We start from the raw sequence: 14,684 nt of genomic DNA on the forward strand, positions 1-14,684 counted from the left end.
AACTGCTTGTTCCTCCTCACTGAGAGCAAAACACTCGACTAGATCTCCACTCTTTGCTGTCCTGCTCCTAAATGGTGGAAGGAGGTCTCTGAAGACATCAGGACCACAGAGAGCCTTCACATCTTCAGACTAAAGACACACCTCTTCAGACTCTACCTCCACTAACACACTAACTAACTGTAGCACTTACATTGGACTTATAATGGTTCTTATCTACAGCGAGTTGTAAAGCGGCTTATTAGCGTCAGCTAATTGACATGTGATGTAATGAAGGTGTGAAGGTGTGGACTCTGCTATGAATCAGGCTGAGGACCCAGAGGACGGAGTCCCTCCCTCTGAAGCCCCTCTGTGTGGGGAACATGACAGCCAGACCAAAGCGCAGAGGTGAGAGGACCATCTCCAACTGTCCTCCACTCGTCTCCATGTCCCAACGTCTCTGACTCACTGACTCTGCTTCTACATGTGTGACCAGGATCCATCAGAGACCAGGACCTGGACCTGGACCCAGCTGTGTGTCCATGAAGAGTAACCGGTCTATGGATCGTTCTGTAGCCTTCAATGATGTTGGTCCCCCTGTTGATGCAAGGTGAGGGTCTCAGGCTGATGATGAGGTGTTTCTACCAGACTCTCTGGTGGAGGTTCTGGATTTCTTGCTCCAGGGCCCTTCGGCAGTGTCCAGTGAGGGAGGGAGAGCTCCATGGAGGACTTGGTGAGACCTGTTGGGACTAAACCAAACTGACTGGTGAAGAAAACAGTGAGCTGAAAGACTGAGCTGTTGATTTTCAGTGGGACCAGCAGGACCAGTAGACCTAAACCACTACAGGGACTCATGTGGTCCACATCAGACCTCACGTCATGGACCTTTACCTTGTTTTGGTCTCTGTGAGGACGGACACCATGTGAGCTGATGCTTCATGATTAGATGATGATGTAATCTCAGTGTTTCTTTCAGGTCACATCAGCAGAGAGGAAAGTCTCCTGAACCCAGATGTTTGTCCATGAAGAGTGATCGGTCTATTAATCGATGGATTAACTTCAAAGACGGACGCCGTTCTTATGACACAGAGTAAGTTCTCAAACAGATGAAGATCTGTTCTGATCCTTAGTCATGAATTACAGAAATGGTTGTTCATTGTTTAAAGTGTTGTTTCCATGACAATCCATCATGACAGAACTCATTATCTTCATCTAACTGGTCTGTGTGTGTTTAAGTGTGAATCATTAACTGTAAACATCCTCAGATGTAAACACAATGTGAGCTAGTTCCTCCACATCAGGATCAGCAGAGGTCACATCTGGAGACAGCTTCAGGTTTCTGGAGACAGATGACTGGGACTGAACATGTGATTAGAATAAACTCAGTGCTCTGTGGACCAGCTGACGTGGTCTCTGGACTCCATGCAGAGGTTTGGAGAAAGTATCGTCAGTAGACTCTGTGAAAAGGTCCAAAGACTAGTTTCAGAAGATCTAAGAAGACTTCTAGAGGTCAGGGGACGGACTAAAGAGGTTTGGAGGAGTTCCATAGGACTTTGTACCAGATGCAGAGGTCTGCAGACGTTGTTTTTATGACCCACAGTAAGAACTAAAACCAGATGAAACTGATGACTAACTGTCACTCAACTAATAAACTGTCCGTCATCATCGACAGTCTTCAGCATCTGGTTTCCATCATGACAGAAGCCAATAAATTTAACTAATGTTGTATTGGTGTTGATGGTCCAAACACCATGTGAGCTGATGGTTCATGTTCCTCCACAGAGAGGACCAGGAGAGCTCAGAGGTTCCCACAGGTCCGTCTGCCCAGCAGCATCAAACACACCTGGACTCCATCTTCATGGTGTGTACATGTACAACAACTTTTACATCTCTCAGTTCACCATCATCTCCATGCTGCACTTTGTAGACCAGTGGATTGTCCGTCTGTCCAACATGGACCTGATGGTGGCTTCCATGTTCTAGTTGGTGTCATTCATAGAATTTTTTTGTTCCAGCTGCTGGAGGAGAACATCCTCACTTTTGTGAAGAACGAGCTGAAGAAGATCCAGAAGGTTGTGAGTTCAGATTACCCAGAATGCTTAGAGAAGGAGGATGAGGAGGAGCTGGATGAAGAGCAGAGGAGGAGCAGAGAGGCCTTTGTGAAGATCTCAGTGCACTTCTTGAGGAGAATGAAGCAGGAGGAGCTGGCTGAGCGTCTGCAGAGCAGTAAGAAGATTTCTCTACAGACTTACCATGCTGATAAATGAGACCTTCACTAATGTCTCCAGAGATGAACAGAATATATTCATAGTCATTCTCTGAGGAAAGGACATGATGAAATCTATTCTGTGACTCATTGATCTTCTTTGTTGTCTTTCTCGTCTCGTGACAGGACTTCTTCCTACAGATTGTCAGCGTGAACTCAAATCCAACCTGAAGAAGAAGTTCCAGTGTGTGTTCGAGGAGATCGCTAAAGCAGGAAACCCAACCCTTCTGAGTGAGATCTACACAGAGCTCTACATCACAGAGGGAGGGACTGCAGAGGTCAATGAAGAACATGAGGTCAGACAGATTGAAACAGCATCCAGAAGATCAGCCAGACCAGAAACAACCATCAGACGAGAAGACCTCCTCAAAGCCTCAGCCGGAGGAGAGGAACCAATCAGAACAGTGATGACTAAGGGAGTGGCTGGCATTGGGAAAACAGTCTTAACACAGAAGTTCACTCTGGACTGGGCTGAAGACAATGACCACCAGGACATACAGTTCACATTTCCATTGACCTTCAGAGAGCTGAATGTGCTGAGAGGGAAGAAGTTCAGCTTGGTGGAACTTGTTCATCACTTCTTCAGTGAAACCAGAGCAGCAGGAATCTGCAGGTTTGAAGAGTTCCAGGTTGTGTTCATCTTTGACGGTCTGGATGAGTGTCGACTTCCTCTGGACTTCCACAACAATGAGATCCTGACTGATGTCACAGAGTCGGCCTCAGTGGATGTGCTCCTCACAAACCTCATCAGGGGGAAGCTGCTTCCCTCTGCTCGCCTCTGGATCACCACACGACCTGCAGCAGCCAATCAGATCCCTCCTGAGTGTGTTGGCATGATGACAGAGGTCAGAGGGTTCACTGACCCCCAGAAGGAGGAGTACTTCAGGAAGAGGTTCAGAGATGAGGAGCAGGCCAGCAGGATAATCTCTCACATCAAGACCTCACGAAGCCTCCACATCATGTGCCACATTCCAGTCTTCTGTTGGATCACTACTACAGTTCTGGAGGAGGTGTTGAAGACCAGAGAGGGAGGAGAGCTTCCTGAGACCCTGACTGAGATGTACATCCACTTCCTGGTGGTTCAGTCCAAAGTGAAGAAGGTCAAGTACGATGGAGGAGCTGAGACGGATCCACACTGGAGTCCAGAGAGCAGGAAGATGATCGAGTCTCTGGGAAAACTGGCCTTTGATCAGCTGCAGAAAGGCAACCTGATCTTCTATGAATCCGACCTGACAGAGTGTGGCATCGAAATCAGAGCAGCCTCAGTGTACTCAGGAGTGTTCACTCAGATCTTCAGAGAGGAGAGAGGACTGTACCAGGACAAGGTGTTCTGCTTCGTCCATCTGAGTGTTCAGGAGTTTCTGGCTGCTCTTCATGTCAATCTGACCTTCTTCAGCTCTGGTGTCAATCTGCTGTCAGAAGAACAAACAACCTCACCGGTGTCTAAAGTCTCTAAAGACGAACCTGAACCAATGCATCTCTACCAAAGTGCTGTGGACAAGGCCTTACATAGTCCTAATGGACACCTGGACTTGTTCCTCCGCTTCCTCCTGGGTCTTTCCCTGGAGACCAATCAGACTCTCCTACGAGGTCTGCTGACAGAGACAGGAAGTCGCTCACAGACCAATCGGGAGACAGTCCAGTACATCAAGAAGACGATCAGTGAGGATGTGTCTCCAGAGAAAAGCATCAATCTGTTCCACTGTCTGAATGAACTGAATGATGTTTCTCTAGTGGAGGAGATCCAAGAGTCCCTTAGATCAGGACGTCTCTCCAAAAAGAAACTGTCTCCTGCTCAGTGGTCAGCTCTGGTCTTCATCTTACTGTCATCAGAAGAAGATCTGGAGGTGTTTGACCTGAAGAAATACTTTGTTTCAGAGGAGGCTCTTCTGAGGCTGCTGCCAGTGGTCGAAGCCTCCAACAAAGTTCTGTAAGTACAGAGAGAGTTAGATTCATACATCAGAACTTATTCATGCTGCCATGTTTAATACTTACTGCTTCTTCTTCATCCCTCTCTTCAGAATGAGTGGCTGTAACCTCTCAGAGAGAAGCTGTGACGCTCTGTCCTCAGTTCTCACCTCCCAGTCCTCTAGTCTGAGAGAGCTGGATCTGAGTAACAACCACCTGCAGGATTCAGGAGTGAAGCTGCTGTCTGCTGGATTGAAGAGTCCACACTGTGAACTGGAGACTCTCAGGTCAGGATTCAATTTAAGTCTACTTGGTGTCTTTATTTACATCCATGGTACATTTCTGACCTTCATACGATTCTTTCTGCTTGCATGATTTAAATCAAATATGTATTTTCCAAATATTTCCATAAAATGTGTTTATTTTCAATATAATGTGAATATTTTACATTATAGAGTTGGTAGTAATGTTATCAGGTTGTTGATGTACTGTATTAGTGGGTGTTTAGTTGTGACTGGAAACCAGTCAGTAACCATGTTAATGTGACACCTCTGTACCTGATAGTATCTCAGTACTGCAGTGACCTTCCAGCCCTCACAGCTCCCTCAGATCATGTGACATGTGTCATATTCTGCGTGTCTGCAGGCTGTCAGGCTGTCTGATCACTGAGGAAGGCTGTGCTTCTCTGGCCTCAGCTCTGAGCTCCAACCCCTCCCATCTGAGAGAGCTGGACCTGAGCTACAATCATCCAGGAGACTCAGGGGTGAAGCTGCTGTCTGCTGGACTGGAGGATCCGCACTGGAGACTGGAGACTCTCAGGTATGAAGAGGCTGCAGCCACAGACCATCAGTCTGTTAGAGGAGGTAGAGCTGGAAACCTTTTCTCTGTCCCACTGTCAGCCTGGTTAATAAGACCCTGACACACCAAGCTGACCTCAAACTACCAGAGACTCATCAACCTGTTTGTGTCCCACATGAGACCATCGACACAGACAGAAGTATTGAGGAACAGTAGCCAGGATGAGCCTGAACAGGGAGGAAGGTGATGAAAGCCTTGTTTCTTTGGAGCTTTTTTCTTGTCTCCACGTTATAAGAGAGGACAGTGTCTCCTGACACGTTGACGGCATCATGGTGGGTTGATATGAGTCAACGTGGTCACGCTGCAGGTTTGTGGGCTCTTAACAACTCAAACAACACTTGGATGTTTAGATGCTGGTCCCCTGCCTCCAGTGTGTGTTTGTCCTTTAGTCCAGACATTATTATTAAGAGACAAACAGTCAGAGAAACAATCTGTTCAAAGCGTCTTGATGGATCATCACGGGAGGAACGTTTGGTGTTTTAAAGGAGTTCAGCTTCACCTGCTTTTGGTGCTTTGCACTGAGAGACGGTTCCCTGGATGATAAGAGTGGACTTGTTGAAGCTACAGGTGACAGTCGGCCACAGACGCTTAGTGAAGAACCAACAGATGATGGTGGACCTGGAATTAGTATCAACTATATCGTAGAGATGAACAAAACATACCAAAAAAAACCCTATCCAGATAAATGTTGCCATCCGGATGGAGTGAATGTGATTGTGGTTGGATGGGAAGTGTTGGGAGCGGCTAGGGGGTCGTATTAGGTTACTAGCAAATGAGGAACTAACTTATGGACATTAATAGAATTATTAATAATCACTAAGATACTTCTCAGAATGAATAAATAACGGGGCACCACCCTGAGCTAACAGGGACCAATAACCAATACTATAAATCAAGTCTCATAATTGATATTCACTCCTTGAGAGTGAAGATGTTGGAAGGAGTTAAGTTCGAGCACTGGCGATGTATGTCAACGGTCACCGCCATATAAATGCACAAGTAAACACAGGAAAACGGTTCTTTAAAGTATAACAGGGTTTATTAACTCACAGGAACACCGATCAAGATCACTTATAACTGCAACCAACAATCCCCATAACACTTATTTTAAACCTACTCACTAAACAAGCAATCAAAACCAGAGTGTGTGTGTGTGTGTGTGTGTGTGTGTGTGTGTGTGTGTGTGTGTGTGTGTGAGAGAGAGAGAGAGAGAGAGCACAGATGGGGGTGAGATAGAGAGGGGGGGGGAGACGAGGAGGGTGCAGGGAAGGAACGGCGGTGCGGTTGCGCGCAACAACAAGCGGAGTGCCGGTTATCACACTAGGGGGCGAGCGAGAGCAGCGGGGCGGAAGTGAGACCGTTAAATCAAACCACCGAGGAAGACGGGAACGTTAAACAGTGTAATACGACTACTGGACGCGAGGGGCGAGCGAGAGCGGAATGCAGGAAGTGTTCCACGTATTAAAGCAGGGGGGTCCAAACCTTTTTCACTGAGGGCCACAGACAGAAAAATATGCGAAAGGTTGAGCCGCTCACTAAAGTTAAGGTATATCACCTCTAGTGTATTAACAGTAATACAAATCAATCAATCAAATGTAGGTAAATTAAGCTTGATAATTTATTATACTTACAGAAAAAACTGCTTACATCACATGTCTCCATTAATGGGTTTTCATTTTTTTTACAAAAAGGGTTGGCAGCTCATCCTCAGATTGCTTCTTCGTCAGGATGGGGACCCCCTTCTCAGCCCTGTATAAAGAGGGAAGGCTTTATTTAACCTACTTATGATCATCATTTATCAGCTAATGTGTTTTAGAAAATGTTAACAACTTTAATTGACTGCATTTATTAAGTTATTAAGGGCTTTTGAACACATGAATAGTGTGTAATATATTTGAACTCGCCTACAATGGGAAGAGTGTTGCACTTAATGGGAGCAGTGATGCTGCTCTGGACTGAAGGACGGCTGGCAGGTCACGAGTAAGTTTGCTGGTTGAGATGTGAAGGACATCACAGAGATGGCTGTCGCTCATTTTGGTTCTCAATCTGCTTTTGTTCAGAGTTAACAGAGAAAATGTTTGCTCGCATATGTATGTTGTGCCAAACAGACTGGTCATTCTTTTTGCGTGGCGTCGCATCAGAGGAAACTTGGCCTTTTCCAAGCTCCGGTAGAAGTCGGGTAGGGAGAGGAGCTGCATCTCGATGAGTTCTAATTGCAGACTCTCTTCCACTTCTTCTGCATCCAGCAGGAAGGGAGTTGAGAACAGCTTGATTTCTTTCTCAATGACAGAAACATCTTGGAAGAGGGTTACTCCGAAGATCAAGCAGCTCCTCCGTGATGCAAAAGTTATCGTCAACTCCCCGCAAAGAAATGAACAGTTGTGCGGCGTCTGTTGCATCTTTCATCACAGGCAATGGAGTAAAAGTCAAAAGCACAAGCTTTATGTGACACTTGATTCTGTATGTTAGCTGACAAGTCTTCCATTCAACGCACAAATGTGTTTGTGGACATGCTCACGTTGTTGAATTCCTGCATCTTTTCCGGGCACATTATTCCAGCGACTTTAATGAGGCACTGTTTAACCATGTCACCGTCTGAGAAAGCTTTCCCGCGGCGCGCTATGAGTTGAGCTACCTCATAGCTAGCTATTGTAGCGTTTTCTTGTGTGTTGTTAGCAGGGTAAAAGTACTGTTGTTGAGCCTGCAGGTTAGCTGCCATGTGCTGGACTTTGTCCTCTCGCTCAGCAGCAGTGTAGGACGTGAAGGTCGGATGCTTGGTTTCGTAGTGTCGTCGTACATTGGACTCTTTCATCACTGCAACCGTTTTATTGCAAATCAAACAGACACACTTCTCCTTGACTTCTTTGAAGAAATATTAATTTCTTCAAAAAAAAGATCAGGAAAAAGATTGGTTTTCTCCGCCATGCGCCTGCAGATCAGAGCGACGGCGGGTGTGAAAAGTGGTCGGTGGAAAGATCCTTTGTCAGAAGCCACAAGGCGATCTCAGTTGGTATTTAGCGACATGGACCCTCCTCCTCCTCCTCATGCAGATTCCATGTAACGTTACATCAGGACCTTCATGACCATGAGTTTGTTGTTTTCTACCTTTATAGAGAATCTGCCACAACACAGCGACTTGCAAGTAGCGCAGCGCCTTAAATAAAGTCACGTGTGTCTTTATGCGGCTTTAGAAATGAACACAAAGGGATTCTGTATTTGCTCATAAAGTCTGAAAAACGGCTTATTTGGTCGATGTTTTGATAAGCGACCGAAGCCAGTTCAGTGTTTCCATCATTATAACAGGGGTGCCCCCCCATGAAGTAGTACAACGGGGAGACACTGCAGTCTACCTGATCAATGGGACAACGTGGACGTCCTCCGACTCGCCTCATTCAGCCTCACTGGAAAATGGCTTCTGCTTTCATGTGTTACAGTTGTGTGATAAAGTGTTTGCTGCCTTCCTGATTCCTCATTTCTTTCATGTTCAGGCATGAAAATCCCTCACCTTTTTTGGGGGGGGGTATGGCAGCAATTGACTGCCAAAATTCCAGAGCGCAAATCAGGTTGATGCGCGTAAATCAAACATACATCCATCCATTGTCAAACCGCTTATCCTGCACACAGGGTCGCGGGGGGGGACTGGAGTCCATCCCAGCCAACTTCGGGCGATAGACAGGGTACATCCTGGATTGGTCGCCAGCCAATCGCAGGGCTACACAGAGACATACAACCATTCACACTCACATTCACACATCTACGGGCAATTTAAAGTCCCCAATTGACCTGATCCCCAAAGCATGTCTTTGGACTGTGGGAGGAAGCCGGAGAACCCGGAGAGAACCCACGCAGACACGGGGAGAACATGCAGACTCCACACAGAAAGGCCACTGGGCGGAATCGAACCCAGGACCTTCTTGCTGTGAGGCGACAGTGCTAACCACCACGCCACCGTGAATCAAACATCCGCGAGCAAATAAATAAATAAATAAATATCTCTCGTGAGACGGACTTTTGAACGTGACCTTCGTTGCTCGCGAGGAGAATCTCTGCTCGCGCTCGAAGGAGTTTTCTACGCGCTCGCTGTTGTTCTTTCTGACAGTAAGGGGGCGGAGCCAGTCACCATGGTCTCTACACCTGATTGGTTACAAACCCCGTCTTTGGATTGGCTGGAGTGATGCATTCACACAACTATAGAAGCCCATTTCCGCACTGAAGAAAGGGGATAGAAAGTCTAAATTATGAGATAAAACGTTGTGAAAACACAAACGCCACCTTTATGTAACCGTAGTGGAGCGTAGATGACAACCAGCTACAAGCATCATTTACCATCATTACCGGCACATTAAGACCGATGCGTCCGGCTGAAGACATTCAGTCACTTGAATATCCAGAAGAATATGGAAGAGATTCCACTGACAAGTGCTACAGGCGGAATATGTGGGGGGGCGGTTACAGGCCAGTGACTTTCTATTCAGAATGTTGGTCCCTGGGACAAAACCAGCTGAAAACCCCTAGAGGGGAAACATCCGTCTCACCTTTTCACCCGTGACCCGTTTTCATGCCTGCATGTCACACTTAAATGTTTCAGATCATCAAACTAATGTAAATATTAGACACAGATAACGCAAGTAAACACAAAATGCAGTTTGTATCATTAAGGGGAGAAAAGAATCCAAACCTAAATGGCCCTGTGTGAAAAAGTGATGAAAACATAAATGAAGTGAGGTTCATCACATCTTTGGAAAGCCCAGTTCCATTTCTCCAGCCACAGCCGTTCTCAATCTAGAAATCACTTAAATAGGAGCTGCCTGACAAAGTGAAGTAGACCACAAGATCCTCACAAGCGAGACATCAGGCTGCGATCCAAAGACATTCAGGAACAAATGAGGAACAAAGTCATTGAGATCCATCAGTGTGGAAAAGGTGACAAAGCCATTTGTAAAGTTTTGGGACTCCAGCGAAGCACAGGGAGAGACGTTGTCCACAAATGGGGACAACATGGAAACATGCACATTGTGTGAATACTGAATGGTCTGTATCTGCTTTATCTTTATGAAACAGTTTAATGTGAATGTTCCTTTGCACACGTCCCATGAAGCTTGATCTGTAGCATGACGTCATATCTCCCGTTTGAATTCACATCTGGTGAAAGTACAGTGACAGGTCCATTTCTTATTTGTTATCCATTCATCTTCTTCATGAATATATTCCAGCACCTCGTCGCTGTGTGACGCCTGACTGACAGTCTGTGGTCGTCTGTAAGTAGTGGTAGAAGAAGAAGAGGTGCTCCATGTGGACATGAAGGACAAAGCTGTGTGTGAGAGTGATGTAATGTCCATGTCTCCATGCTGCTCTGACCCCCCTCCTCCTTTCAGGGTGGAGCCTGATGGAGTCCGATGGTTGACACCAGGTCTGAGGAAGTGTAAGTGTGCTTGGATTCATGAAGATTCAACCATCTTCACACTGTGACATCACTCATTCACCTCTGTGATGTCATCATCAACGTGTCAGTAGATGAACACATGATTAATAACTGCAGCTGTATTGTGTCTTGTTCTCTCATCAGATTCCTGTGAACTCACAATCGACACAAACACAGTAAACAAACACCTCAAACTGTCTGACAACAACAGGAAGGTGACATATGTGAAGGAGGAGGATCAGTCACATCCTGATCATCCAGACAGATTTGACTTCTGGCCTCAGCTGCTGTGTAGAACTGGTCTGACTGGTCGCTGTTACTGGGAGGTCGAGTGGAGAGGAGAAGTTACTGTATCAGTGAGTTACAGAGGAATCAGGAGGAAAGGAGACGGTAGAGACTGTGTGTTTGGATACAATGATCAGTCCTGGAGTCTGAACTGCTCTATTGCAGGTTACTATGTCTGTCACAATGGGACAGAAACACGCATCACCTCCTCCTCCTCCTCCTCCTCCTCTGGTAGAGTAGCAGTGTATGTGGACTGTCCTGCTGGCTCTCTGTCCTTCTACAGAGTCTCCTCTGACACACTGATCCACCTCCACACCTTCAGCACCACATTCACTGAACCTCTTTATCCTGGGTTCTGGTTCTGGTCTCCTGGTTCCTCAGTGTCTCTGTGTCCTCTTCAGGAGGGAGAGTCTCCTCCTGGTGGAGAACCTTCCTCTCTGCTCACCAGATAGTACAGTCTGTACAGCTGATGGTGGTTCATGTGGGTGTAGATGCAGGTGGAGCAGGTGAGGGGTACCTGAGCTGGTCTGGACTCTGGGGGGTCCACAGCTCTAATTTCACATAATCAGGTTTGTTTTGAACAAGAAGCTTTTTAATGGTTCAGCAAACCTCTCAAGGAAATATTGAATATGCGTTACTTCTGTTTTTATTCACTATGTCATTTACAACATTTACTCCATGTGTTACTTTAACAGAAATAGAATTGTTTGGCTCTAATGTTAATAAATGACTTTTATTGGAAACAACTGTACATGTTTAAACAGGCCATCAAATAAAGATGCTTTCAACATGCTGTATTATTTTTTTTGACATGAAATACTCTGATCCTTTTTAAAGATGCTGTACTATTGACTTTTGTACTATTTCCTCCATAATATCAGTATTTATTCTACAGCCCTGTTGCTGTGTCAATAGCACAGAGGAAACATTGGTGGTGCAGCATGTTGAAGAAGGAAGTGAGTAAATAAAGAAATGAGTAATGAATAAGTTGCTTTATTAACCTTATTAACCTTCACGCAGAGCCGTCTCACAACAACACAAACTACTGAGCTCGCTACTTCAGGTGCAACTTGAAGCTTTCATTCTGCACCAAATATCACACTTAAGTCACCAACAAAAACACACAAAGCACAAGCACACATTTGATAACAGGGTGGAGTTTATCTCCTCACAAAGTGGAGTATTGAAAGTGTTAAATGGGATTTCCCGCCAAAATAAAAGACAAACAGCAGCAGCATTGCCACTAAATGCAATAAAACACGCGTTGTGCAGCGTGGACAGAAAGAGGAACGGCTTTAACTTTCCATCTCTTAATAACATGGTTATTGTAGCTGAAAGAAATGATTACAATAAAGCACATCCTCATTCTGCTCTAAAGCAGGTGTGTCAAACTCATCGTAGGTCACTTTGATCTCCAGCCATGTCCAGGGCTGATATGAAGGTCCAAGGTGATTCTATGTGGACGTTTCTCCAGGTTTCATGGCTCGGCTTGACCTCCTCACGCACAAACGCATGAGGACCGTCACCGACTACTTCCTGGCTCCCTGATGGGAAGCTTCCGGATGCTGGTTTGCAACTTTCTTGAACAGTTAAAGGTAACTGACCTTTAAAGGCCGACTAACCTGTGAGATCCATCTCTCATGGATATGTAGGTTTGTGCATCCTGCTGCTCCTTCACTGCACTATATTCTGTAGTGATGCTTTTACACTGATTATCCAACTTGATGTAATGCCTTTGGTACATCTGCTCATCCAGATGTGCAATGGCAGGGAAAGGCCAATCTATGGATGTAAACCAAAGTCGGTGTCTGGTGAGGCTGTGCTACAGAACTTCAGCCTGTGCATCACGGCTCAGCTAACCGTGTCACGTCCCTCTGATGGAACCCAAACGCAGACCAGACCAGATGGGTTCAGGTGAAAACAAAGTGTCTTTATTGACACTGTGCAGGAGTAGTCCAACGTGCAGAATGGCGAGTCAAGGTGAGGTGGTGGGGGTGGAGGCGTCTCCGTGGCCACGCGAGGTTGACGGGTTCCCAGGTGCAGAACTAGAAAACAGGACAAAAGACAAGTAAGTGTTTCTCAAGGGGATTCTCGGGATCTCAGTAAGTAGCGGTGGTAGCGAATGCAGGCACACGTACTACTTCGTCTAACAATCCGGCAAGGACTGGATGTCGGTCTCAGCTTAACTAGGGTGGCTAATCAAGATCAGGTGTGTTGGCTTGATTGGCCGCAGGCCTGGAACTCTCCGCCTCTCCACGTTGCTCGGCAACCATGAAAAACAAACAGACAATAGGGAAACCTGCTCATGGAGCTGGGGTCGTGACAGTACCCCCCCTCCGACGGACGCCCCCGGGCGGACCACCCGGTGCACCGGGGCGGCGTTGGTGGAACACCCTCAGCAGGTCAGCGTCCAGGATCTGACGCCGCGGAACCCAGCACCTTGCTTCTGGACCATAGCCCCTCCAGTCCACAAGGTACTGGAAACCCCGGGCTCGTCGCCGGGAGTCCATGATGCATCGCACCGTGTAGGCAGGACCTCCGTCAATCATCCGAGGGGGAGGAGGCAGAGAGGGAGGGGGTAGCATGGGACTGAGAAGGACCGGCTTGATGCGGGATACATGAAAAGCAGGATGTACCTTGAGGGATTTGGGAAGCCTCAGCCGGACAACTGCCGGGTTGATGACCCTCTCTACCTTGAACGGCCCAATATACTTGGGGTTCAGCTTCTTGGATTCTGTTCGCAGTGGAAGGTCCCGGGTGGCCAACCAGACCTTGTCCCCCACCTTCTAGTGGGGTGCGGGGGAACGGCGACGGTTGGCCTGGGCCTGGTACTGACCAGAAGCTCTCAAGAGGGCTGCCCTGGCCTGGTGCCATGTCCGGTGGCAGCGCCGGAAATGAGCCTGGACCGAGGGAACCGCAATCTCCTTCTCCTGCGAGGGGAACAACGGGGGTTGATAGCCGTATAGGCATTGAAAGGGCGACATACCTGTGGCGGCGGTAGGGAGCGTGTTGTGGGCATACTCAGCCCAAGGCAGCCGGGAGGACCAAGTGGTGGGGTTAGAAGAGACCAGGCATCGCAGTGTTGCCTCCATCTTCTGGTTGGCCCTCTCCGCTTGGCCATTGGACTGGGGGTGGAATCCGGAGGAGAGACTGGCAGTGGCGCCGATGGCAGTGCAGAATGCCTTCCATAACGCCGATGTGAATTGGGGACCTCGGTCGGATACGATGTCCCTCGGCAGACCGTGGATCCTAAAAACCTCCTTGACCAGGATAGCAGCAGTCTGTGTAGCTGAGGGTAGTTTTGGGAGGGGCACGAAGTGTGCAAATTTGCTGAATCTATCAACTACGGTTAGAACAACTGTGTTACCTTCAGATAGGGGAAGACCGGTTACAAAATCCAGAGCCAGGTGGGACCAGGGCCGCCTGGGAATTGGTAGAGGGTGAAGTAGTCCTGCACTGGGTCGATTTGTTCCCTTATTCCGTGCACAGACTGGACAGGCAGCGACAAACCCCGGAGTGTCCTTTCCCATGGCTGGCCACCAGAAGCGTCTGCGCAACAGCGCCATGGTACGGGCCACGCCCGGATGGCAAGCAATCCTCGAGGCGTGTGCCCACTGGAGTACCGCCGCACAAACGACCCGGTGGGCCATTACCTGGACCAGGTTGGCTCCGAAGGGCAGTCTTTACCTCCTCTTCGATCCTCCAGACTACTGCCCCCACCACGAGGCTCCGGGGTAGGATGGTCTCCGTCCTGGCCCTTGTCTCCTCGGTCCTCGCGAATACCCGGGACAGCGCGTCCGCCTTGCCATTCCGGGAGCCTGGTCGATACGTGAGGGAAAAGTTGAAGCGACCAAAAAATAAGGCCCACCTGGCTTGACGTGAGTTGAGACGTTTAGCCGATTGCACGTATGCAAGATTCTTGTGGTCGGTCCGACGATAAATGGTTGTTCCGCTCCCTCAAGCCAATGG

General features: G+C 47.7%; 1 protein-coding gene across 1 annotated transcript; it reads left to right on the forward strand.

Moving 5' to 3' along the window:
• On the forward strand, positions 1 to 11,505 carry LOC144390328 (protein NLRC3-like). Its single transcript, XM_078096837.1, has 10 exons — positions 1 to 384; positions 473 to 586; positions 953 to 1,066; positions 1,759 to 1,837; positions 1,992 to 2,202; positions 2,369 to 4,172; positions 4,264 to 4,437; positions 4,796 to 4,969; positions 10,384 to 10,430; positions 10,575 to 11,505. The coding sequence occupies exons 1-10, from the start codon at positions 296 to 298 to the stop codon at positions 11,165 to 11,167; spliced, it is 3,399 nt and encodes a 1,132-aa protein (XP_077952963.1). The 5' UTR covers positions 1 to 295; the 3' UTR covers positions 11,168 to 11,505.
• The last annotated feature ends 3,179 nt before the right edge of the window (positions 11,506 to 14,684 follow it).

This window comes from Gasterosteus aculeatus, chromosome 21 (assembly GCF_964276395.1).
Source record: "Gasterosteus aculeatus chromosome 21, fGasAcu3.hap1.1, whole genome shotgun sequence".
Lineage (NCBI taxonomy): Eukaryota > Metazoa > Chordata > Actinopteri > Perciformes > Gasterosteidae > Gasterosteus > Gasterosteus aculeatus.